This window comes from Gobio gobio (genome assembly GCF_949357685.1).
Source record: "Gobio gobio genome assembly, chromosome: 2".
NCBI lineage: Eukaryota > Metazoa > Chordata > Actinopteri > Cypriniformes > Gobionidae > Gobio > Gobio gobio.
The window spans coordinates 5,072,233-5,095,623 of record NC_137098.1 but is presented as its reverse complement, the minus strand read 5'-3'; the positions used below and the strand labels follow the sequence as shown (position 1 = coordinate 5,095,623).

At 40.5% G+C, this 23,391-nt stretch overlaps 1 protein-coding gene across 1 annotated transcript in view; it reads right to left on the bottom strand.

Annotated features, from left to right (window-relative positions):
- trip4 (thyroid hormone receptor interactor 4) overlaps positions 1-23,391 on the bottom strand; it is a 143,213-nt gene that overhangs the window by 115,234 nt on the left and 4,588 nt on the right. The window contains exons 3-11 of the mRNA XM_079806730.1: positions 22,051-22,181; positions 21,738-21,956; positions 18,980-19,058; positions 18,792-18,897; positions 15,937-16,152; positions 14,148-14,274; positions 13,064-13,248; positions 11,886-12,010; positions 11,703-11,794 (exon numbers count right to left, since the gene is read on the bottom strand). Of these exons, the coding sequence (XP_079662856.1) occupies positions 11,703-11,794; positions 11,886-12,010; positions 13,064-13,248; positions 14,148-14,274; positions 15,937-16,152; positions 18,792-18,897; positions 18,980-19,058; positions 21,738-21,956; positions 22,051-22,181 (1,280 nt within the window). The remainder of the gene's footprint in view (positions 1-11,702; positions 11,795-11,885; positions 12,011-13,063; positions 13,249-14,147; positions 14,275-15,936; positions 16,153-18,791; positions 18,898-18,979; positions 19,059-21,737; positions 21,957-22,050; positions 22,182-23,391) is intronic.

Here is a 23,391-nt window from a genome sequence, read left to right as displayed (position 1 = left end):
GAATGACACCCGGTGGCTATTTTTGGTACAGCACCCTAAACAAAATCTCATGGGGACTTCAATTTTTGTGATATCAACTTCAAATTTGGAACACAAATTGGTTAGACATATGGCTTTGATTTTATAGTAATTTTAGAGTAAATTATTTTTTGTAAAATATATATTTTATATGAAATAAATATTTAGTACAGTATTTTTCATTTACAGTAAATTTAAACTTCCATAACTATTTCATACTTTCATATTTTGAATTGCTTTCACTTCAGCAATAATCTGCAGAATGTCGTCTTTAAAACGAGACCAAACTTTGGTCTATATTCCAAAGCATTCTTGAATTACAGCCCTTTAAGTTTGGATAGTGCATTTTCATGTGTATTCTCAAAAAGGGGGGTGACAGTCACTGTATTTAAACTAACGCCACAGGACAGAACATAAATCTGCAAAAGAAATGCATATTTTTTCCTGAGCAGTCAAAAAGAACTTGACTTCTTCCTCATGGGCAAACACATCATTCACGTCACTGAAAGCATCTAGTTATGGAAGTCATTAAAGAATGTCACAATGCAAATATCCTCATGGCCCTAAAAATAGCTTTCATTCTCTGAAGGTACAAGTTATTATTTCTTGTTCAACCTTTTGATTTTGTGGTGAAATATGACGGTGACACTGTGAAATGAAGCGCAGCAGAGGAGAGCTCATCTCGACGGCAGACGCTGGAGCAGCACCAATTACACCTCTATTACAGGGAGCCTGCCATGCAGAGAGAACAGGAAATGAGGCAGGAAGTGTGCTGTAGGCTACAGAAGAAGACAGCAGGGGAAGCGGACACAGACAGAGAGAGGAATGTGTGCCAGAATACAGCTCAAGTGCACTGAGAGCTCTGATTATAGAGTCAGAAGAGTGACTGAGATGCATCTAAGAGGACTGATTACAAAGTCTTGATTAGGGCTGCACGGTATTGGAAAAAAACGTACATTAATGCATAATACGCCAAAGTCCGCATATTTATGTGGGGGCCGCATTTTTTCAAATACGCCGCATAAATTGCCTATTTCCATGTGCAATATATGCGTGGCTAGCATGATTTCATAATCCCCGCATTTTCATTGCAAAAAAGTCATATATATTAGCAGAAAGTTTAAAAATGTTTGTTTACTTCACACAAGAGCCGCCATTTCCCCCTATTGCCATGGGAACGTTTTGAAGTGACGTGATTACCCGACGTCATCGAAAAGCTGCAAACCCTGTGGTGAAACCATAGATATCGCTGAAACCATGATGAAGCACGCACATACACATCTGCCAACAAAAATAACAGCAAAAGATCCCGCAGAGCAGTTTTCCGGTGTGTTGACCGATTTCAAAACACAGCATCATGAAGCTTCGAAGCGTTATGATTCAGTGAGTCGATTCAGCGGTTTGAAGCGTTATGAATCAGTGAGTCGATTCAGCGGTTCGGAGCGTTAAGAATCAGTGAGTCGATTCAGTGGTTTGAAGGGTTATGAATCAGTGAGTCGATTCAGCGGTTCGGAGCGTTATGAATCAGTGAGTCGATTCAGCAGTTTGGAGCGTTATGAATCAGTGAGTTGATTCAGCAGTTTGGAGCGTTATGAATCAGTGAGTCGATTCAGCGGTTCGGAGCGTTATGAATCAGTGAGTCGATTCAGCGGTTCGGAGCGTTATGAATCAGTGAGTCGATTCAGCGGTTCGGAGCGTTATGAATCAGTGAGTCGATTCAGCGGTTCGGAGCGTTATGAATCAGTGAGTTGATTCAGCAGTTCGGAGCGTTATGAATCAGTGAGTCGATTCAGCGGTTTGGAGCGTTATGAATCAGTGAGTTGATTCAGCAGTTTGGAGCGTTATGAATCAGTGAGTCGATTCAGCGGTTCGGAGCGTTATGAATCAGTGAGTCGATTCAGCGGTTTGGAGCGTTATGAATCAGTGAGCTGATTCAGCAGTTTGGAGCGTTATGAATCAGTGAGTCAATTCAGCGGTTTGGATCGCCAAAGTCACGTATTTCAGCAGTTTGACACGCGATCCGAATCATGATTCGACTCGCTGATTCATAACGCTCCAAAGCTTCATGATGCCGTGTTTTGAATCGGTCATCAATCTACAAGTCGTTATTTAGGGGTTTTTTTGCGCACAAAAACTATTCTGGTCGCTTCATAAAGTTATTGTAGAACCACTGTAGTGAGATGGACTTTGTAACGACGTCTTTAGTGTCTTTTATGAGTGCCTTGAGAGTGTAAAGTGCATTGTGCCAATGGAGGCCTTTCTGAGCCATCGGATTTACACTAAAATATCTTCATTTGTATCTTTACTCTTTGTAATGATTACGATTGATTTGGTGCAATGCCGAAAAGTTGCTGTGTGGTGTTCTGCACCTCTAATAAGTAAAATAAAAAACAATCTGAAAGAACAACAAACAGAGCCGTTCGTCAATTCCGAAAGCCTGTGCATGAATACGTCCATTACAATTAAACATGAAAGAATAAAAGATTTTATTACTGCAATGGTAAAAGTTTGTTCAACAAAAACATGTATTATGTAATAGAATTATATGGACTCTTTATATTTGGTGTCATTTTGGAGTCTCCAATGATCCCTGAAGCTTGCAGAAAATACAGTTTTGTGAGAATCACCCTTCAGTCTGATTGTTTACTTTGGCTATAGCAAATTATGACAAAATTAATGTGTTTAAAGGTGCACTGTGTAATTTTTAGATCCACTAGAGGTCGCCAGTTCAAAACAAAGGCGTAGTTTGATGATGCCACGTTTGAGCGCAAACTCTTGGGACATGTGGTCTTCACCTCACAGCCGGTGGGAAAGAATTGGGACAGGACTCATGTTGATGGATGTGATTATTAACGTTATTGTAGTCTGAAGCAGAGCTGGAGCAAGTGTTGTGGAGCTGAGGAGCTGCTGGAGCGATTGTTAATGAGAAGAGCGGTGGGACTTTTATTATGCCACAGTATGCAGCGGGACTTTTATTATGCCACAGTCGTCTGCGCCCCTTCCGCTCCTCCGCTCATGAGTGTGAGGTAACGCAGCTCTGTTGATCATATTAGACACATCTGAGTGTGTTGATGATGGGATGGCGTTACTCTGTGTGTTCTCTCAGCGGCTGCTATGACACTTGTTCACACTGCAGTGAGAGTAAAGCGTTTCTGCAGAATAAAACCAGAAACCGAGGGGAACGCAGATATGATGTCATCGACAGGCGACGCCCCTCACGCGTCCGGTTCCTCGGTTAAAATAGCAATTTCTCACGATTTACAAATAGTTGGAAACATTTGGGATATTGTAAGTATTCAACTGAACAAAATATATAACACTGGCCTTGTGGTTTTTGGATATTTTCCTGCAAAAATGTTACATAGTGCACCTTTAATGAGATAAATGGCGTATGACTAATTTCACGATAAGTGTGCGATTAATCGCGATTAAAAATTGTAATCTATTGACAGCCCTAATAAATACAATAGAAGAAAGAACGTTTTTCAGGTAAATCTAACAGTATTCAGGTACATAAATGTAATAATCCAATGTAAAATAACAGTCTTAGCTGTATAAATGAAATATAACTAATATAATTAATTAATTAATACAATTTATCTTTGTTAAAGCATTCTATTTCGAGGGCCTTGATAGAAATGTAGTGGAGTAAAAAGTACGATATTTGTCTTTCAAATGTAGTGAAGTAAAAGTCATAAGTTTCCAGAAAAAAATAATACTCAAGTAAAGTACAGATACTCAAAAAGTGTACTTAAGTACAGTACTCAAGTAAATGTACTTAGTTACTGTCCACCTCTGCATCACACATACTGTGATGTGACTATCACGGATGCGCACATTGCGATATTGATGCTAAAACAATATATCGTGCAACCCTTAGTCTTGATTTTGAACACACCTGTGTACCTGTGTGTGTGCGAGCATGCATGTGTGTGTGTGTGATCATGTTTGATCCACGTTGCATTTGTGCTCCAGTACCAGGCCTTCATTTATGTGTGGAAATTTTCAGATTTATGCTTTAGTTAGTATTACTGTAATAATATAATTTAAATTTAGAATTATAGATTTTATTTGCCAATTTCTATAAAAATGCTCTCTATTGCATTGCAGTCTTTTGTGTGTGTGTGTGTGTGTGTGTGTGTGTGTGTTCATGATCATTCCACATTGCATTTGTGCTCTAGTGCCAGGCCTTTATTTATGTGTGGAAATTTTCAGATTTATGTTGGATTTATAAATAGTTTTTTTGACAAATGAAAAAACAAACATTTATTTTGCTTTTACCATGAATTTTTAATTGGGGTCATATTGAATTTTTTCAATATTCACTTTTTTTTTTTTTTTTACAAACCTTTTTAGAACAACCGAATCAAGCCCAGTTTTGTGTGTGTCAGTGTTAATTTCGTTGACGAATAATTTGTGTCATAATTTTCGTCAACAACCTTTTTTCACTGACAAAAGCGAGACGATAACTAAATAAAAACTAGTGTTGGATAACAAAAACTATGATGGAAATCAACATTTTCATCAACAAATAAAAACGAGACGAAAATGTTAGGGAGGGAGGATTAGGGAAGAGATCCAGGATTTGACACATATTCAATAAAGTATCGGGGTTATAATAGTTAACTAAAACCATTTAAAAATTCTTCATTACTTGAAATTAAATAAATTAAATTAAAAAATAATAATAAACAAACTTATTTGAAGCTTTAGCTTAACCTGATATGGCCTACTGACTAAAACAGAAATACAAAGTTATAAAAACTATATAGATGTTTTTTAAAAACAAACAAAAAGTGAATTGAGCTCTCTTCCGTGTATTTTTAATGTCAAAAACAAAATGATGTCAAAATGTCAGTTCAAGTGACAGTCGGTTATGTAAGGCTTAAATGCTTAATGTATTACAATTTAACTAAACTCATTAGATTTTTTTAGGAGACTAAAACTAAAAACAATTCAGGTGACTAAAATATGACTAAAACTAAATGGCATTTTAGTCAAAAGACTATGACTAAAACTAAATCAAAATTTGCTGTCAGAATTAACACTGGTGTGTGTTTGTGCGTGTGTGTGTGTGTGTGTGTGTGTGTGTGTGTGTGTGTGTGTGCGGATATTGCCACAAAGATGGCAATATCCGAAATCCTCGTCCTTGTGGGGACATTTTTAGGTCCCCATGAGGAAAACATCTTATAAATCAGACTCAGTGATGTTTTTTGAAAATGTAAAAATGCAGAATGTGTCCTGTGATGGGTAGGTTTAGGGGCAGGGGGAGTGTGTGTGTGTGTGTGTGTGTGTGTGTGTGTGTGTGTGTGTGTGTGTGTGTGTGTGTGTGTGTGTGATGGGTAGGTTTAGGGGCAGTGTGTGTGTGTGTGTGTGTGTGTGTGTGTGTGTGTGTGTGTGTGTGTGTGTGTGTGTGTGTGATGGGTAGGTTTAGGGGCAGGGGGAGTGTGTGTGTGTGTGTGTGATGGGTAGGTTTAGGGGCAGTGTGTGTGTGTGTGTGTGTGTGTGTGTGTGTGTGTGTGTGTGTGTGTGTGATGGGTAGGTTTAGGGGCAGTGTGTGTGTGTGTGTGTGTGTGTGTGTGTGATGGGTAGGTTTAGGGGCAGGGGGAGTGTGTGTGTGTGTGTGTGTGTGTGTGTGTGTGTGTGATGGGTCGGTTTAGGGGTAGGGGCAGTGTGTGTGTGTGTGTGTGTGTGTGTGTGTGTGTGTGTGTGATGGGTAGGTTTAGGGGTAGGGGCAGTGTGTGTGTGTGTGTGATGGGTAGGTTTAGGGGCAGGGGCAGTGTGTGTGTGTGTGTGTGTGTGTGATGGGTAGGTTTAGGGGCAGGGGCAGTGTGTGTGTGTGTGTGTGTGTGTGTGTGATGGGTAGGTTTAGGGGTAGGGGCAGTGTGTGTGTGTGTGTGTGTGTGATGGGTAGGTTTAGGGGCAGGGGGAGTGTGTGTGTGTGTGTGTGTGATGGGTAGGTTTAGGGGCAGGGGCAGTGTGTGTGTGTGTGTGTGTGTGTGATGGGTAGGTTTAGGGGCAGGGGCAGTGTGTGTGTGTGTGTGTGTGTGATGGGTAGGTTTAGGGGTAGGGGCAGTGTGTGTGTGTGTGTGTGTGTGATGGGTAGGTTTAGGGGCAGGGGGAGTGTGTGTGTGTGTGTGTGTGTGTGTGATGGGTAGGTTTAGGGGCAGGGGGAGTGTGTGTGTGTGTGTGTGTGTGTGTGTGTGTGTGTGTGTGTGTGTGTGATGGGTAGGTTTAGGGGTAGGGGCAGTGTGTGTGTGTGTGTGTGTGTGTGTGTGTGTGTGTGTGATGGGCAGGTTTAGGGGTAGGGGCAGTGTGTGTGTGTGTGTGTGTGTGTGTGTGTGTGTGTGTGATGGGTAGGTTTAGGGGCAGGGGCAGTGTGTGTGTGTGTGTGTGTGTGTGTGTGTGTGTGTGTGTGTGTGTGTGTGTGTGTGTGTGTGTGTGTGTGTGTGTGATGGGTAGGTTTAGGGGCAGGGGCAGTGTGTGTGTGTGTGTGTGTGTGTGTGTGTGTGTGTGTGTGTGTGTGTGTGTGTGTGTGTGTGTGTGTGTGTGTGTGTGTGTGTGTGTGTGTGTGTGTGTGTGATGGGTAGGTTTAGGGGCAGGGGCAGTGTGTGTGTGTGTGTGTGTGTGTGTGTGTGTGTGTGTGTGTGATGGGTAGGTTTAGGGGTAGGGGCAGTGTGTGTGTGTGTGTGTGTGTGTGTGTGTGTGATGGGTAGGTTTAGGGGCAGGGGCAGTGTGTGTGTGTGTGTGTGTGTGTGTGTGATGGGTAGGTTTAGGGGCAGGGGCAGTGTGTGTGTGTGTGTGTGTGTGTGATGGGTAGGTTTAGGGGCAGGGGGAGTGTGTGTGTGTGTGTGTGTGTGTGTGTGTGTGATGGGTAGGTTTAGGGGCAGGGGCAGTGTGTGTGTGTGTGTGTGTGTGTGTGTGTGTGATGGGTAGGTTTAGGGGCAGGGGGAGTCTGTGTGTGTGTGTGTGTGTGTGTGTGTGTGTGTGTGTGTGTGTGTGATGGGTAGGTTTAGGGGCAGGGGCAGTGTGTGTGTGTGTGTGTGTGTGTGTGTGTGTGTGATGGGTAGGTTTAGGGGCAGGGGGAGTGTGTGTGTGTGTGTGTGTGTGTGTGTGTGATGGGTAGGTTTAGGGGCAGGGGCAGTGTGTGTGTGTGTGTGTGTGTGTGTGTGTGATGGGTAGGTTTAGGGGCAGGGGGAGTGTGTGTGTGTGTGTGTGTGTGTGTGTGATGGGTAGGTTTAGGGGCAGGGGGAGTGTGTGTGTGTGTGTGTGTGTGTGTGTGTGATGGGTAGGTTTAGGGGCAGGGGGAGTGTGTGTGTGTGTGTGTGTGTGTGTGATGGGTAGGTTTAGGGGCAGGGGGAGTGTGTGTGTGTGTGTGTGTGTGATGGGTAGGTTTAGGGGCTGGGGGAGTGTGTGTGTGTGTGTGTGTGTGTGTGTGTGTGTGTGTGTGTGTGTGTGTGTGTGTGTGTGTGTGTGTGTGATGGGTAGGTTTAGGGGCAGGGGGAGTGTGTGTGTGTGTGTGTGTGTGTGTGTGATGGGTAGGTTTAGGGGTAGGGGCAGTGTGTGTGTGTGTGTGTGTGTGTGTGTGTGATGGGTAGGTTTAGGGGCAGGGGGAGTGTGTGTGTGTGTGTGTGTGTGTGTGTGTGTGTGTGTGTGTGTGTGTGTGTGTGTGTGTGTGTGTGTGTGTGTGTGATGGGTAGGTTTAGGGGCAGGGGGAGTGTGTGTGTGTGTGTGTGTGATGGGTAGGTTTAGGGGCAGGGGGAGTGTGTGTGTGTGTGTGTGTGTGTGTGTGTGTGTGATGGGTAGGTTTAGGGGCAGGGGGAGTGTGTGTGTGTGTGTGTGTGTGTGATGGGTAGGTTTAGGGGTAGGGGCAGTGTGTGTGTGTGTGTGTGTGTGTGTGTGTGTGTGTGTGTGTGTGTGTGTGTGTGTGTGTGTGTGATGGGTAGGTTTAGGGGCAGGGGGAGTGTGTGTGTGTGTGTGTGTGTGTGAGATGGGTAGGTTTAGGGATAGGGGCAGTGTGTGTGTGTGTGTGTGTGTGTGTGTGTGTGTGTGAGATGGGTAGGTTTAGGGATAGGGGCAGTGTGTGTGTGTGTGTGTGTGTGTGTGTGATGGGTAGGTTTAGGGGTAGGGGCAGTGTGTGTGTGTGTGTATGTGTGTGTGATGGGTAGGTTTAGGGGCAGGGGCAGTGTGTGTGTGTGTGTGTGTGTGTGTGTGTGTGTGTGTGTGTGTGTGTGTGTGATGGGTAGGTTTAGGGGCAGGGGGAGTGTGTGTGTGTGTGTGTGTGTGTGTGTGTGTGTGTGTGTGTGTGTGTGTGTGTGTGTGTGTGTGTGTGTGTGTGATGGGTAGGTTTAGGGGTAGGGGCAGTGTGTGTGTGTGTGTGTGTGTGTGTGTGTGTGTGATGGGTAGGTTTAGGGGCAGGGGGAGTGTGTGTGTGTGTGTGTGTGTGTGTGTGTGTGTGTGTGTGATGGGTAGGTTTAGGGGCAGGGGGAGTGTGTGTGTGTGTGTGTGTGTGTGATGGGTAGGTTTAGGGGTAGGGGCAGTGTGTGTGTGTGTGTGTGTGTGTGTGTGTGTGTGTGTGTGTGTGTGTGTGTGTGTGTGATGGGTAGGTTTAGGGGCAGGGGGAGTGTGTGTGTGTGTGTGTGTGTGTGTGTGTGTGTGTGTGTGTGTGTGTGTGATGGGTAGGTTTAGGGGCAGGGGGAGTGTGTGTGTGTGTGTGTGTGTGTGTGTGTGTGTGTGTGTGTGATGGGTAGGTTTAGGGGTAGGGGCAGTGTGTGTGTGTGTGTGTGTGTGTGTGTGATGGGTAGGTTTAGGGGCAGGGGGAGTGTGTGTGTGTGTGTGTGTGTGTGTGTGATGGGTAGGTTTAGGGGCAGGGGGAGTGTGTGTGTGTGTGTGTGTGTGTGTGTGTGTGTGTGTGTGTGTGTGATGGGTAGGTTTAGGGGCAGGGGGAGTGTGTGTGTGTGTGTGTGTGTGTGATGGGTAGGTTTAGGGGCAGGGGGAGGTGTGTGTGTGTGTGTGTGTGTGTGTGTGTGTGTGTGTGTGTGTGTGTGTGTGTGTGTGTGTGTGTGTGTGTGATGGGTAGGTTTAGGGGCAGGGGGAGTGTGTGTGTGTGTGTGTGTGTGTGTGATGGGTAGGTTTAGGGGTAGGGGCAGTGTGTGTGTGTGTGTGTGTGTGTGTGTGTGTGTGTGTGTGTGTGTGTGTGTGTGTGTGTGTGTGTGTGTGTGTGTGTGTGTGTGTGTGATGGGTAGGTTTAGGGGCAGGGGCAGTGTGTGTGTGTGTGTGTGTGTGTGTGTGTGTGTGTGTGTGTGTGTGTGATGGGTAGGTTTAGGGGCAGGGGCAGTGTGTGTGTGTGTGTGTGTGTGTGTGTGTGTGTGTGTGTGTGTGTGTGTGTGTGTGTGTGTGTGTGTGTGTGTGTGTGATGGGTAGGTTTAGGGGCAGTGTAGGAGGATAGAAAATACGGCATGTACGGTATAAAAACCATTACGCCTATGGAAAGTCCCCATAAAACATGAAAACCCAACATATGTGTGTGTGTGTGTGTGTGTATATAAAGATAAATGTAGAAAAAAGTGACAAAATGAGATGAAGGAACCATGTGTTTTAAGGAAAAGTCGATTGAGGTCATATAGACCCCAAACACCCTAATTAGGGTTAATAAAACACTGACTTCAGCAATAAAAAAGCCATTATTATAAATACATTTAAATGCATCCAGACAAAAAAAACTGGTATAGTTCTGTGGTTTTTTCAGGCACCCAGATTTTATATTATGTATCATGTGGTGAGCCAAACCAGACCCAGAAGAGAACTGAACTGAGATGCGGTCACAGGTGTGTGTATATGGGCTCCTCAACAGCTCTGAGTGGGACTCATCCAATCTGATCTGTTTTTAATGGCTTCTAAATCATGTTGCTTCATGTAAAGCCTAAGGGGTGTACACACAGGAGATGAGATTACATTCAAAAACAGCTACACCGAGCGCAGGGAAACGGACCAGAATGCAGAGGTCCTGAGACGCAAACTATTTTTAACTCACATTTTAGGATGATGCATCCAGACCTCCATCTGATGCACATACACAGTCCAAAACGTATTTGGACACTACAGTCACTTAACCCTCTGGTGCTCTTCGGTCATTTCTGACCGGAAAATTTTCTGTTTTGAAATGTTAAAAATCACTGCTTCATCGGAATGATATGAAACTTGGTGTCTTTTCTTGCATTAGGGATGTAAACACACACAAAAATTGGGGTCATGATTCGAGGATGCTAATTGGTCGTTAAAAAAAAAGTAGCGTTCATTGTCTTCGGTCATAAATGACTGACCATAGGAAATGAATGGGAAATTGGCAAAAACACAAAAATTCTCCGAATATTTAAGTGTACAATCTACAAATCGGCCACAATGCTGAAAAAAAGTACACAGCAGTAAAGGGGTGACGCTCTAAAACATCAAGAGTGTGATATTGACACATCCACTCACACACACACACACACACACACACACCTGTGAAAAACTGAAAAATGAAAAAAAAATTTTAACCACAGCTTCATCAGAATGATATGAAACTTGGTGACTTTTCTAGCATTAGGTATGTAAACACAAACAAAAATTGAGGGCATGATTCGAGCATGCTAATTGGTCGTAAAAAAATACTCCCACTTGTGCTCTTCGTTCAAAAACGACACTATAGGAAATGAATGGGAAATCTTCAAAAACACAAATTCACAGAAAAAATCTATATTTCTAACAAAACAAAAAATATCTAAAACTTAAAGAATATACATTTTAAATATATATTCAAATCCATCAACAACACAAAAAAAAACATTAAATGTGTTCAAAGGAGAACTAGGGAATTCTCAAGCCTCTCCATAGAGACCTCTAGTGGTTACACCCATGGTTGCAGGATTTCTCAAATAATTCCAAAAGAGGGGCTAATCTGCCTTCAAACAAAAATTATTTTGGCCTTGTCTCTATTTTAACCTGAAATACTGCAATAATTAAAAAAAAAATACAACAAAAAAAAAAAAGTGTATAATTTTCAATGGCAAAAATAGACCATAGTTATTGCATAAATATTAAAAAATACCATCAAATCATCTCAAAATACAAAATTAAAAAGAAAAAATATTATTGAAGAAAAATAAATTGCATTGGTTTTACTGGGGTGGAGGAAGTTTCATTTTTAGGTGTCCGGTCACTTGACCGGGAAGACGACCAATGCAACCCCTAAACCAAGAGCACCAGAGGGTTAAACATTTCCGAATGTCACTGATGCAAAATAAATATTAAACCAAGTTTCTTAGAATTCTTCACTTTTTGACCTATTTAATTTCATAGTTGTTTTTTGTTTTTTAACCAACTAGTGTTGCAGGGATTTTTAGTGAATGCATGAAGTTCACCTGCCAGTGTCACCAAAGCAACAGGTTCCAAAACAAACGCTAGTTGTTACAAAGTTATTAATAAAAGTAAATTAATAAAAAAAACTGCATAATTTGGCTCAAATCAGTGAAAGTGAGTTGCTTTGTTGCATGCGTGTGATGTTAATGATACAAGCACAAGATGTCATGCATGTTTATAAAAATACAAATAAACCTAAGAGAAGTGTAATGGTTTATTTTTGGCATTTAAAGAGAAATGCTTTGTATGGATGAATACCAACAGGGACACTAAAAGCCACTGACCTGTTCCCTGAACTGCTCCTGAGAGAGACAATCGGTGACGTTCACACAGCCCAATAGACAGCCAGTGGGATACTCCGTAGGAAACTGGGGCTCTGGACAGCAAAATAACCATGTTAGGGGAAATTACAAAGACACTACATTCTGCAGATATTTAGTATTACTGTCATATATCTGCAAACACACCATCTTTGTAAATCTGGCGGTACATGGCCTCTACCCCTGCGATCTCTTGAGGAGTGGCTCCTTTAGCAGCAGCTGCGATCCACAGGCGCCCTCTATGGGACGAGTACCACGTTCTGCCTTCAACCCTGCACAAACACAAGAAACACAGAGAAATGGGAAACGTTCGGGTGAGCTGCGTAAACAAACAAAAGCTCTACAAATCAGTAATGAAAAGACGGATCCCATTCAATGGTTTGAAAAAAAGCTATTTTCTTCCCCATTATGTATTTCACTGAACAGGAAGTGGGAATGTGGCATCTCAAAGTTTTTCTTCAGTCTGTATCCTTTATTTTACATTATTAGTGCACAAAATTGGTGCCACATCCAGTTATCGACCGATATTAGTGATATATTTAAAGGTAAAGTATGTTAAATAAATTCTCTTAACCAGTTTATATGCTATTCATGTGTTTATCTCCCTCAAAATTTTAAAGATTGAGTCTCCCAGGCTCCCTCTAAACATTGAAAGTGGTCCACTCAGATCTGTCGATCACTTTCCAGCTTAACCAATAGCGTTAGTTTGGGGTGTGGCTACTGTAGCAGGTGAAGAGTTTGCGATAAACGATAATATTGTCGTTCTAAAACCATTTTCTTCTAAAATAATGATAATGGCATAATAATGCAGGTACACCTTTTCAAGGATCAATAAACGTTTATTTCCAAAGACTATTTAACACTGAAAACGGAAAACATTTTAAATATCCACAATAAATGAACAAAACCACCAAAAACCCTAAAAGCAATGGACTCTCAGTCTGTTAACAAAAAAGGCACTTGAATAAATACCAAAAACAATAAAAGCAATGGATGAAAACTGCAACGGATGATTGTGTTTTAGGTGTGTATTAGGGGTGGCACGGTTCACAAAACCCACGGAAGTATAACTTTTTTATGATATACTTAAAATTTGTTTACACAAAATAGGTCAGACATATTGTGAAAATAATAATTGACTTATTGCTATTGTCGAGTTTTAATATTGGTGCATCTTAGTTTACAGAACATCTCAAAACTATTTGCTATAGCTAGACGCAGGTGGTATTTATAATTTAGGGGGCGGAATATACCCATTTTAGAGACTATTGTCTGCACCCACTGAGCAGGGAGTGATGTAATTTATGTTTTCAAGTGAACTGTACCTTTTTATGCCCTTAACAAGCAGTGAAGCCCATGGCTGATGCATGCTGAGACACCAGCCTCCATCGCAGATCTCCTGCAGCTCTTTGTCCTGCAGTCTGAGGCGGCTGCGCTCACTTTTCTGTGTACTGCTCACAGCTTTTGATGAAGACTTGCGTGAGGAGTCACTACAGGGCACGTCAACCCACTGACAGAAACACACATGAACAACATGTACACAGATGCAACACAAATACAACTGGCATTAAAGGGTTAGTTCACCCAAAAATGAAAATTCTGTCATTAATTACTTACCCTCATGTCGTTCGACACCCGTAAGACCTCCGTTCATCTTCAGACACAAATGAAGATATTTTAGTGTAAATCTGATGCTCTGAAAGGCCTCCATTGGCTCAATGCACGGTTCACTCTCAAGACCCTTAAAAGGTACTAAAGACGTCGTTACAAAGTCCATCTCACTACAGTGGTTCTACAATAACTTTATGAAGCGACGAGAATAGTTTTTGTGCGCAAAAAAACCCTAAATAACGACTTATATAGTGATGACCGATTTCAAAATAATGCATCATGAAGCTTCGAAGCGTTATGAATCAGTGAGTCGATTCATGATTCATGATTCGGATCGCGTGTCAAACCGCCAAACTGCTGAAATCACGTGACTTTGGCGATTCAAACTGCTGAATCGACTCACTGATTCATAACGCTACGAAGCTTCATGATGCCGTGTTTTGAAATCGGTCATCACTATATAAGTCGTTATTTAGGGTTTTTTTGCGCACAAAAACTATTCTTGTAGAACCACTGTAGTGAGATGGACTTTGTAACGACGTCTTTAGTAGCTTTTAAGGGTCTTGAGAGTGTAAAGTGCATTGAGCCAATGGAGGCCTTTCTGAGCGATCGGATTTCAACTAAAATATCTTCATTTGTGTCTGAAGATGAACGGAGGTCTTACGGGTGTCGAACGACATGAGGGTCAGTAATTAATGACAGAATTTTCATTTTTGGGTGAACTAACCCTTTAACTTCTTTTCAGTTAAGATTCTTTTCTAAATATAAGATCTTCAGAAGCTGATTGTTTGCACCCACCTCTGGAGCGGCCTGTACAATATTGGGGTTGACAAGCTGTCTGAGGTGCTGTCGATCAGTGGGAACAGAATGTTTCGATGTCTGACCAAAAGAGCCAGTGTGGATGCCCTTGACGGTCTCATCAAACCTTTTGCAACAAAAAAAAGGAAAGATTCATATCATACTGTGCCAATCATGGATTGCAATTAATGTAGCCTTCAAGTCACGTCAAATTGACTGTATGAAAACAACAGAGCTGAATGAATGAATGATATATATATATAGTGCTTTACTACTGTACATAGTGCCCTATGAATTCCGTTTTATTTTATTCCCAAATTCAATTTTTTTCCGTTTTAATTTTTCTGGATTCCATTTTTTTTTTCCCGTTCATAATTTTTTGGAGTCAAATTTTCTCTGAGACAGATAGGTTGAGAGTGACTCTTGAAGGACCAGCACCACATCCTCTTGCACCACTGTTTGAAGAATTCATCTTCCAGAATCTGGCAGTACGTTTTGGGAGTTCATTTTTAGTCCATCTCTGCAAAACGGACTTCAGGATGGACTAAAATTAACTCCCAAAACTTACTGTCAGATTCTGGAAGATGAATTTTGGTACTAGAGGATGTGGTGCTGGTCCTTCAAGAGTCACTCTCAACCTATCTGTCCATAAAGCCTATAAAAAAACCTTCTACATGTATTTTACAACACTTCAGCTTGTGATTCTTGTTTAGTGGGGGTCATTTTTTAGGATTCTTTAGCTAATTTAAGTCTCTGAGATCCTGACACCTTCACTTCTGGAGACTCCAGGTTAAGGTTGCAGCTCTGGAAAATGGTGGCGCTGGAGACTAAAGGTTTCCTGATGGTTTCACCCTTAACTCTTCACCTTAATTCTTCATTCTTTTGCAGACGTGTCTTTTCTCCACCACATGTTTTTGTCAGATCCTGCTGACCCAACGAGCATTTCACTGTCCAATGGTCACGCCTTAACTGCAATGTCTAGTTTTGCATTAGTATTGCATCCTTCTCATGGACATTTAATACTTTTTGACTTTTCAGTCTGAGTTAAATCTCTTTTTGGCTCAATTTATCTGTAAAAGAAAACATGCCTAATAATTCTGCACACCTGAATATAAGGTGTTTTTCATTTCCAGCCTTCATGAACAATTATATATCACTTATACATTATTAAATACTAAATTAATAGTAGTTATTAGGATTACTGTGGTTTGGAATTGGTCAAATGTGCCTGGAAAAAAAATATGATCAGAAAAGCAACGTGCCTAATAATTCTGCACACAGTGTAGACCAGCAATGTTTTGGTGCTACTTAAGAACCACTTCTCCTGGTTTAGAGCTGGTGCTTTGGGTGTGGAAAGACAAAGAACCGACTTGAAACTAGGCTCTGACTCCGAACCAGCACTGGCTCGGTGGAAAAGGGGTAATAGTGAGACGGCAGAGGCTGAACACACTGCGAACATCATGCATGCTTCAGTGTGTGTGTTGGGGGTTTGAAGGAAACCAACACATTTTTATTGGGGGAAAAAAGAGAGAAATTGACCAACTTGTCTATTTTATCCCGACCAAAGCGTTTGAACGTTCCTCATGTCATACTAATAGCATAATACGTCTAAAAAAATATGCTAAAAGGCTCAGTGGTAGCTTTAAGCCAGGCTCAGACAGCATGATATTTTTGTCTGTTACAACACTCTTTTCATGTTGCGGACAAGAAACATTTCAGACTACACGCTGCACATCGCTCATCAAAAATGAAGTAACTGAAACAACGAATTCTGAAGGTGGCTTCTTACTTCTGGTAGTACGGACTCAGATTCTCCCCTTCATCCAGGACTCGTCTACCTGCAAAGTCCAGTGTGATCTTGCGGTCCTTGCGTGAGGCGTGTCGAAGCTCCCGGAGCTCCTCATCTCGCTTGCGTAACGCCTCCCTCTCACCTGGAGAGAGCCACTGGTTGGAATCCGTTGCAAAATAATCGGACTCATCATCCAAGACTTGCGTTCTCTTAACGCTAAAAGAAAGAGGAAGAGGTCAAATTGATTGTCTTTAGATGATCAGTAGGGCTGAAACGATTAGTCGACAATAAAAAATTGTCGACAAATATCTTTGTTGTCGAGTAGTCGCTTGATCTCATGTGACCTAATGTAAGGGCCTGCAATTTCACAATTTGACCGCAACGGCGTTGTAGCGCTAGAGTTTAATGCAGCCCTTACAAATGTTGCGGTAGAAGAAAACAGCGCGAATGACGAATGATCTGAACTAGCAAGATGAACTAACTTCTAACTAAGGCTGCGTCTCAATCAGCTCCTAGTTTAGTGGTCAGGCCACTGATCAAGGATCAGCCCATTGGCTCGTGTCCTGATCAGTTTCCTGACCACTGAACCAGGAGCTGATTGAGACGAACAAGACGAAACTTTTCACAGGAGCACAACGTGCATGTTGGAGCACTTAAAGAGGAGACAACTAACTAACTAGCGGTAAATCTCTTTATTAGAGAATGCAATACTACTAAAAATTGTAATAATATTAACAATAATAATATAATTACAGTAATGTGATGATTTATTTAGCATAGAATAAAGTTTAATCGAGCTTGGAGTCAGGACTGTATTTATTATTATAACACTATTAGGGATGAAACGATTACCGGTTTCACGATAAACCACGATAAAATGTAGTGACGGTTAGTAATATCGTATAAAATTTAATTATCATTAAAACCGCGTGTGATTATCACGATTTTAAAACTCGCGGTAAATCTTGTCCAGTCAGCGTCAGTCTGGCGCAGCACCGCTGTTTTTTGAATGAGAAGAAATGGCAGAAGTAGTGACAGCACTCTGGAGATTGTTCAGCCTCTAAAAGGACCAAATCTGAGGCGTGGTCATATTTTGGCTTTTACAAAAGTCCTGAGGGAAACTTAATCTAAGATGGTCACCCTGTCTGCAGAACATGCCAGAGAGTCGCTGTAATAGGGGAAAACACTTCAAAACTACGAACGCAAGGCAAGTGGACTTTGACCTCAATACCAAAACTACGGTCTGGGAAATAATAACGTGAAGCGAACAAACAAGTTCAGACAAGACTAGGGTGACATTTAAGGGATAATAATCAGGGCTTGACATTAACAACCGCCATTTGCGAGTGTAACGTTATTTCAGCAGCACACTAGCCACTCTGCTGTTGAACTTATTATAGTCTTCTCAAAAGCCATCTGTTATAATCACGTTGCGCATTATAACCACTCACACGTGTTTATATTGAGTTTATGAATGCAATGTCTCATAATCAGAGGCGTTCAGATGATCCGAAATTTTGTTCAGAGCGCGCGCCGCTGTCACGCGCTGAAATCTACACTAAAAGCAGATGTGTGTGATGTACGCAAGAGATTCACTCATCATACTGTGGATGACTGTTTTTATTCTATTTCAGCAGCGAAAATAGTTTCAAACAAACACAGCAGAACCACAGCGCATCTGATGTGACTGGCATAAAGTTGGTGAATTTAGGGACCGTCTCTAAAGTTACACACAACATTAGTAACGTTATACACGTTTCAAACTTCAATAGCATTTGAAGAGAATGACAGTCATAAAACTGACTGTAAAGTGATCATCTAGGTGTCAGGTATGATGCAGTCATTTTGATATTTAATAAAATAAACTGTCAAATCATATGGAAATATGGATATGCATTATTTCTCTAGGATACTGTTTGGGCTTTTACACAAAACATGCTAGATTAAAATGCATCATTGTTGAACACTGATGAGAATATTGCTTGAATATATTTACAGAGATAATATTAGAGATTATATTTACGATAAATTATTGTTATTTATGAAATTGTTGATTTTCAAATATAAAACTTGAACAAAACCGTGATAATATTGATAACCGTGATAATTTGGGTCACTATAATCGTGATGTTAAATTTCCATACCGTTTCATCCCTAAACACTATTAGGTATTTATAGTCTCATCACTTGCCTGTATTTTGTTCCATATGCACGAAGACTTACAAAAGGCGATGTTGTATGTGTACTTTTTCATATTGTTAATTAAAAGGTGAATGAGAATCTGTCAGATCAATTGTCATGTAAGAGATTAAAATTATGTAATTTTGTCTGCAATGTCATTTGCAGATTAATATTTTTTCCATTCTTTGTGTCCTGAAGTAAATGTCCTCTTTTTCTAAGAAAAGCAGTGGGCCTATTATTGTTTTACACATTAAGCTCTTAATACTGCTGCCAAGAGATGTTCACATTCAAACATCTTTTCTTTTTTTGTCTGTAATGCAGGTAATTTTTGTTTATTATTATTTATTTTTTAAATTGAACGCGAACAGAATATTTAAACAATGCTTAGAGAGCATTTGTGTGTGATTTGAGTTAATTAAAACAACCATTTCAAAAGCGGAAGTGACTTTCTTTTTTATATATTATAGTTAGAATATGTATAACTCAATGTTTTAACTAATTGAAAAAGCTGAATAATCGTTCAAAAGTTACTGATTAGTTGTTGATGCAATGGTAATAATCGACGATTAGTCGATTAATCGGTCTAATAATCGTTAGATTAATCGATTATTAAAATAATCGTTTGTTGCAGCCCTAAATATCAGTGGGAAATTCTGAGGCTGGGACAGGCTGACCTGTTTTTGTCAAACTCCAGAAGTTTGTCTTTGTGCTTCACGGCTTTTTCCAGACCGGCCTTCATCCTGGACTCTTGGTGGGGCAGATAGTCCCGTTCGGTTCCCTCTGGGATCACACAGAACACAAAGGCAGTCACGAAAATGCTACAAGTCAAAGGAAAACACGTACTGTCCAATCACAGTCTCACCTCCCATGAGTTTTTTACGGAGTTTCTGGCTTTTGTTGGAGTCTCGCTGCAGGATCTCTTGCTCCTCGTTTGTACAGACCTGAATTATGAGTGAAAGATGTTCGTCAACAGTTGTTCATCACTATCATAATCAAATTTGCTTAAGATCAGACGAGATACAGATTCCATGGCCATCTATCGTCAATATTTACACTATGATTGAAAAGTTTGGGATTTTTTTTTTACGTTTTCCAAAGAAGAATCTAATATTCACCAAGGCTTTCCTAAATCGAAAATACGGTCAAAAATAGAAATATTGTTACAATTTAAAAAAAACTTTTCTTAATGTATTTATGCTTTATTATCGTGGAAACAATGATACGGTCTAAAAACTGCATTTATTTGTTGAAATAGAAATATTTTGTAACATTATAACTGTCCTTACTACAATTTTGGATCAATTTTACTCAGTCCTTGCCGAGCAAAAGTATTTCTTAACACAAAAGGTCACGGTGATCCCAAACTTTTTGAACAGTAGTGTATATTTTAGGGCTGTCAAAAGATTAATCGCGATTAATCGCATCCAAAATAAAAGTTTGTGTTTACATAATATTAGGGCTGTGCAATTAATCGAATTTCGATTTCGATTTCGATTTTGCCTCCCAACGATCACCAAAATAGTACAATCGAGAAAAAACGATTATTTTGCCTTGCGTTCTGAATGAAACGCGCATGCGCTCATCCGCCCCTCCTGAAGCCACAAACTTTCTCAGATCGGGAGTCTCGTGTGCATATCATCCGCTGGAATTTAAAAACTCGGCGCGAGTAAAGATGGCAGAAGGAGGGCAGTTACAGCAGCGTTTGGTGAGCAAAAAAGGCAAAACCAACTCCGTTGTCTGGGAACAGTTTGGCTTTGAGGAATCAGACGACGAGCAGAAACATGCTACGTGCAAGATTTGCTACATGGCAGTGGCTGCAACGCAAGGGAACACCACGAATTTGTTTAACCACTTGAAAATGAAACAGAGTGATCTATGACAATCTAATAAAGAAACAAAAACTGACGAGAGCAGGGGTGCCGTGTAAACGTCCTTTTTTCCCCTCATATTTTTCAAATAATTCTCTCTTTGTAAACTTTGTTCAATGCATGCGAGTGCTGCCGTATGTTTGAATATGACCAGTCGTTTTCACCGTCATCACCCGGGTTTAGTGACAGAAGACGCGAATGAGAAGCCGCGCGCGCTGTGAGGAAATGTATCTCTGTGCGCTCATCCGAGAGCGCGCACACGTCTCTCAGCGCGCAAATATTGAGTTCTCTTTCAAGTCTTGCTCTTGAACGGACAAACTCACACAAAACGTATGTCAACATGTCCAACTTGATGAGTATCCTAGCAGACATAGTCTGTATATGCCTTAAGTGAACTTTATACAGTCGATAAAGACGACGCATATCCGATCCGGATTGAATAGCTTTTGTAAGTTTAATAGGATTCATCTTTAATTTATAAACTCAAATATCCAATGTTATTTTACATTTGAGACATTTCTGTACCTGAAAACTAATGTTAGACGTACCTGAAAAGCATATCTAGCCGAACCATATTGTTGATCTTATTTATTTGTGATTATCATTTTTACGTGAATACTTTTATACTTTGATTTGAATATATGTTATATTATTTATTTTAATAATTCAAAAAGTACAACAAATGTTACAATTTCAATTGAATTGTTGAAAGGTGTATTTTTAATAAATACAACACATTCCCAAAGTCATGTGAAATAATCGTGTTACATAATCGTGATTTCAATATTGACCAAAATAATCGTGATTATGATTTTTTCCATAATCGAGCAGCCCTACATAATATATGTGTGTGTACTCTGTTAATTATTATTTATATATAAATACACACACATTCATGTATATATTTAAGAAATATTTGCATGTATATACTGTATATATATTTATATAATATATAATATATATAAATATAAATGTTTTATGTATAAAAATAATATTTTTTTCTTAAATATATACATGCTTGTATTTTTAGATCTAAAAAAAAGCATTTGATACAACAAATCATAAGACCTTAATCTCCAAATGAGCTAAATTCAATTTATCCTGGTTTGAATCATATTTAAAAGGCCGTGAACAAAGTCTTGTAATTAATAATGTGAGATCCACCTTTCTTAAAATTGAAACAGGGATCCCTCAGGGCACTGTCTTGGTACCTATACTTTTCAGTCTCTACATTAATGATCTACCAGATGTATGTTCAGATATAGGTTTGCAGATGTATGCAGATGATACAGTGGTGTATGCATCTGGTAATACCTGTACTTCTGTGGCTGAAAAACTAAATGCCAGCTTAGAGAAAATATCATCTTGGCTGACCTCATCTTGTTTAATCTTAAAAAAAAAATCAAACTAAGTCTGCTTTTCTATTAAAAAACTACCTCTAACACAAGTACTGCATGCACAAATTAATGGGGAGCTTATTGAACAAGTACCAGAAGTAAAGTATCTGGGAATAATTATAGACTATCTGTTGAATTTTAAAAGTCATATCAGGAAAATCAGGAAAACCATTAAGGCCAACCTGGGCTGTTTTAGGATGATAAGAAACTGTTTGATTCTTGACTGTGCATTTATTTTGATAAATTCTATGATTCTCACTAGGGATGCAACAATACAGTTAGTCCACGGTTCTAGCCCCAAATTTGCTGTCAAAATGAACACAGACTGTGCTGATGGGTAAGAGGAGCGGCTCACCAGACTTCCGCAGAACAAACATGGGCCAGAGCCCTCCTGCTCACACACAATACGGCCACAGCTCAGACAGTTGTTGACGAGTCTGTGTTTCTGAGCCAGACACTCGCAGGACTGACGGCCAGGAAGCAGAATAGCCAGCTTATCTCCACCCTCTTTAGCATACAGATTCACAAACTTGCTCTTCTTCTTCACCGAGCTGGAGCCGCTGTTCTCCTGTGCCTGATAACAGCAAGTACATACCCCTGTAATTATTTCCACCTAGTTCAACGTCATATATTTCAAGAGTTTTAGCTATTTAAATGAGGTGACATACCTTCATTAAGTCAATGGGTGTTTTCACCGGCTCTGGCTCGGCCTGACACACAGTCATTGCAATCTCTTGCTTGTTTCTTCCCTTTCGTTTAGACTTCTTCTGGTTGTCTTTGAGAGTGGTGTCTAGGCCCTCTGGGGTAGATATTTCACATAATATTCACTCAATAGATATATTTCTATAGCAAGTGCAATATTATTGGTAGGTATGCCGAGATCAAGCATGTTGCATGCAAAAATGTAGGCAAATACAGCAGTTTTAATCCCCCTCACCACCTCCACCAGATTTTTAAACAAAATTAACCACTTTTAGGATTTATTTTCACACTAAATCAGTTGCTCCCTAAATGTTCAATACAAACACATATATATATATTTTCTGCAATGAGCAATCATACACTTAGTATGTAAAAAGTACAGTGAGTAGTGAAAAGCACATTTTTAGCCCTGTAGTTCTATGCTAGAAACACTGCAATAAAGATCCAATCATGAACTCTTAAAGGGTTAGTTCACCCAAAAATGAAAATTCTGTCATTAATTACTGACCCTCATGTCGTTCGACACCCGTCAGACCTCCGTTCATCTTCAGACACAAATGAAGATATTTTAGTGTAAATCTGATGGCTCTGAAAGGCCTCCATTGGCTCAATGCACTTTACACTCTCAAGACCCATAAAAGACACTAAAGACGTCGTTACAAAGTCCATCTCACTACAGTGGTTCTACAATAACTTTATGGAGTGACGAGAATAGTTTTTGTGCTCAAAAAAACCCTACATAACGACTTATATAGTGATGACGATTTCAAAACACGGCATCATGAAGCTTTGAAGCGTTATGAATCAGTGAGTCGATTCAGCGGTTTGGATCACCAAATTTCAGCAGTTTGGCGGTTTGACACGCGATCCGAATCATGTTTCGACTCACTGATTCATAACGCTTCGAAGCTTCATGATGCCGTGTTTTGAAATCGTCATCACTATATAATAGGGATGGGCATTTTTGTCAATTTCTCATTTCGATCATCGATAGGTCTCAAAAACGAGTACTCGAGTACTCGGGGGCGGGGCATGTGCAGGGGGCGGGGCGGGGCATGTGCAGGGGGCGGGGCATGTCCGTCATTGACATAATGAACTGTTATGAAAATGGTTGTTGACAAATACAAACGTGACATAAAAGGTATATGAAAACATGAACATATAAAACAAAAAATAACTGCTAGATTATGATGCATAAATGTCTTTGAAAAAGAAACATCTTTATAAAATGACCGTCTCAAATAACCAAGTCAGTAATATCGAGCATTGCCTTTGAGCTGAAACTGTGAAATAACACCACCCTGCAG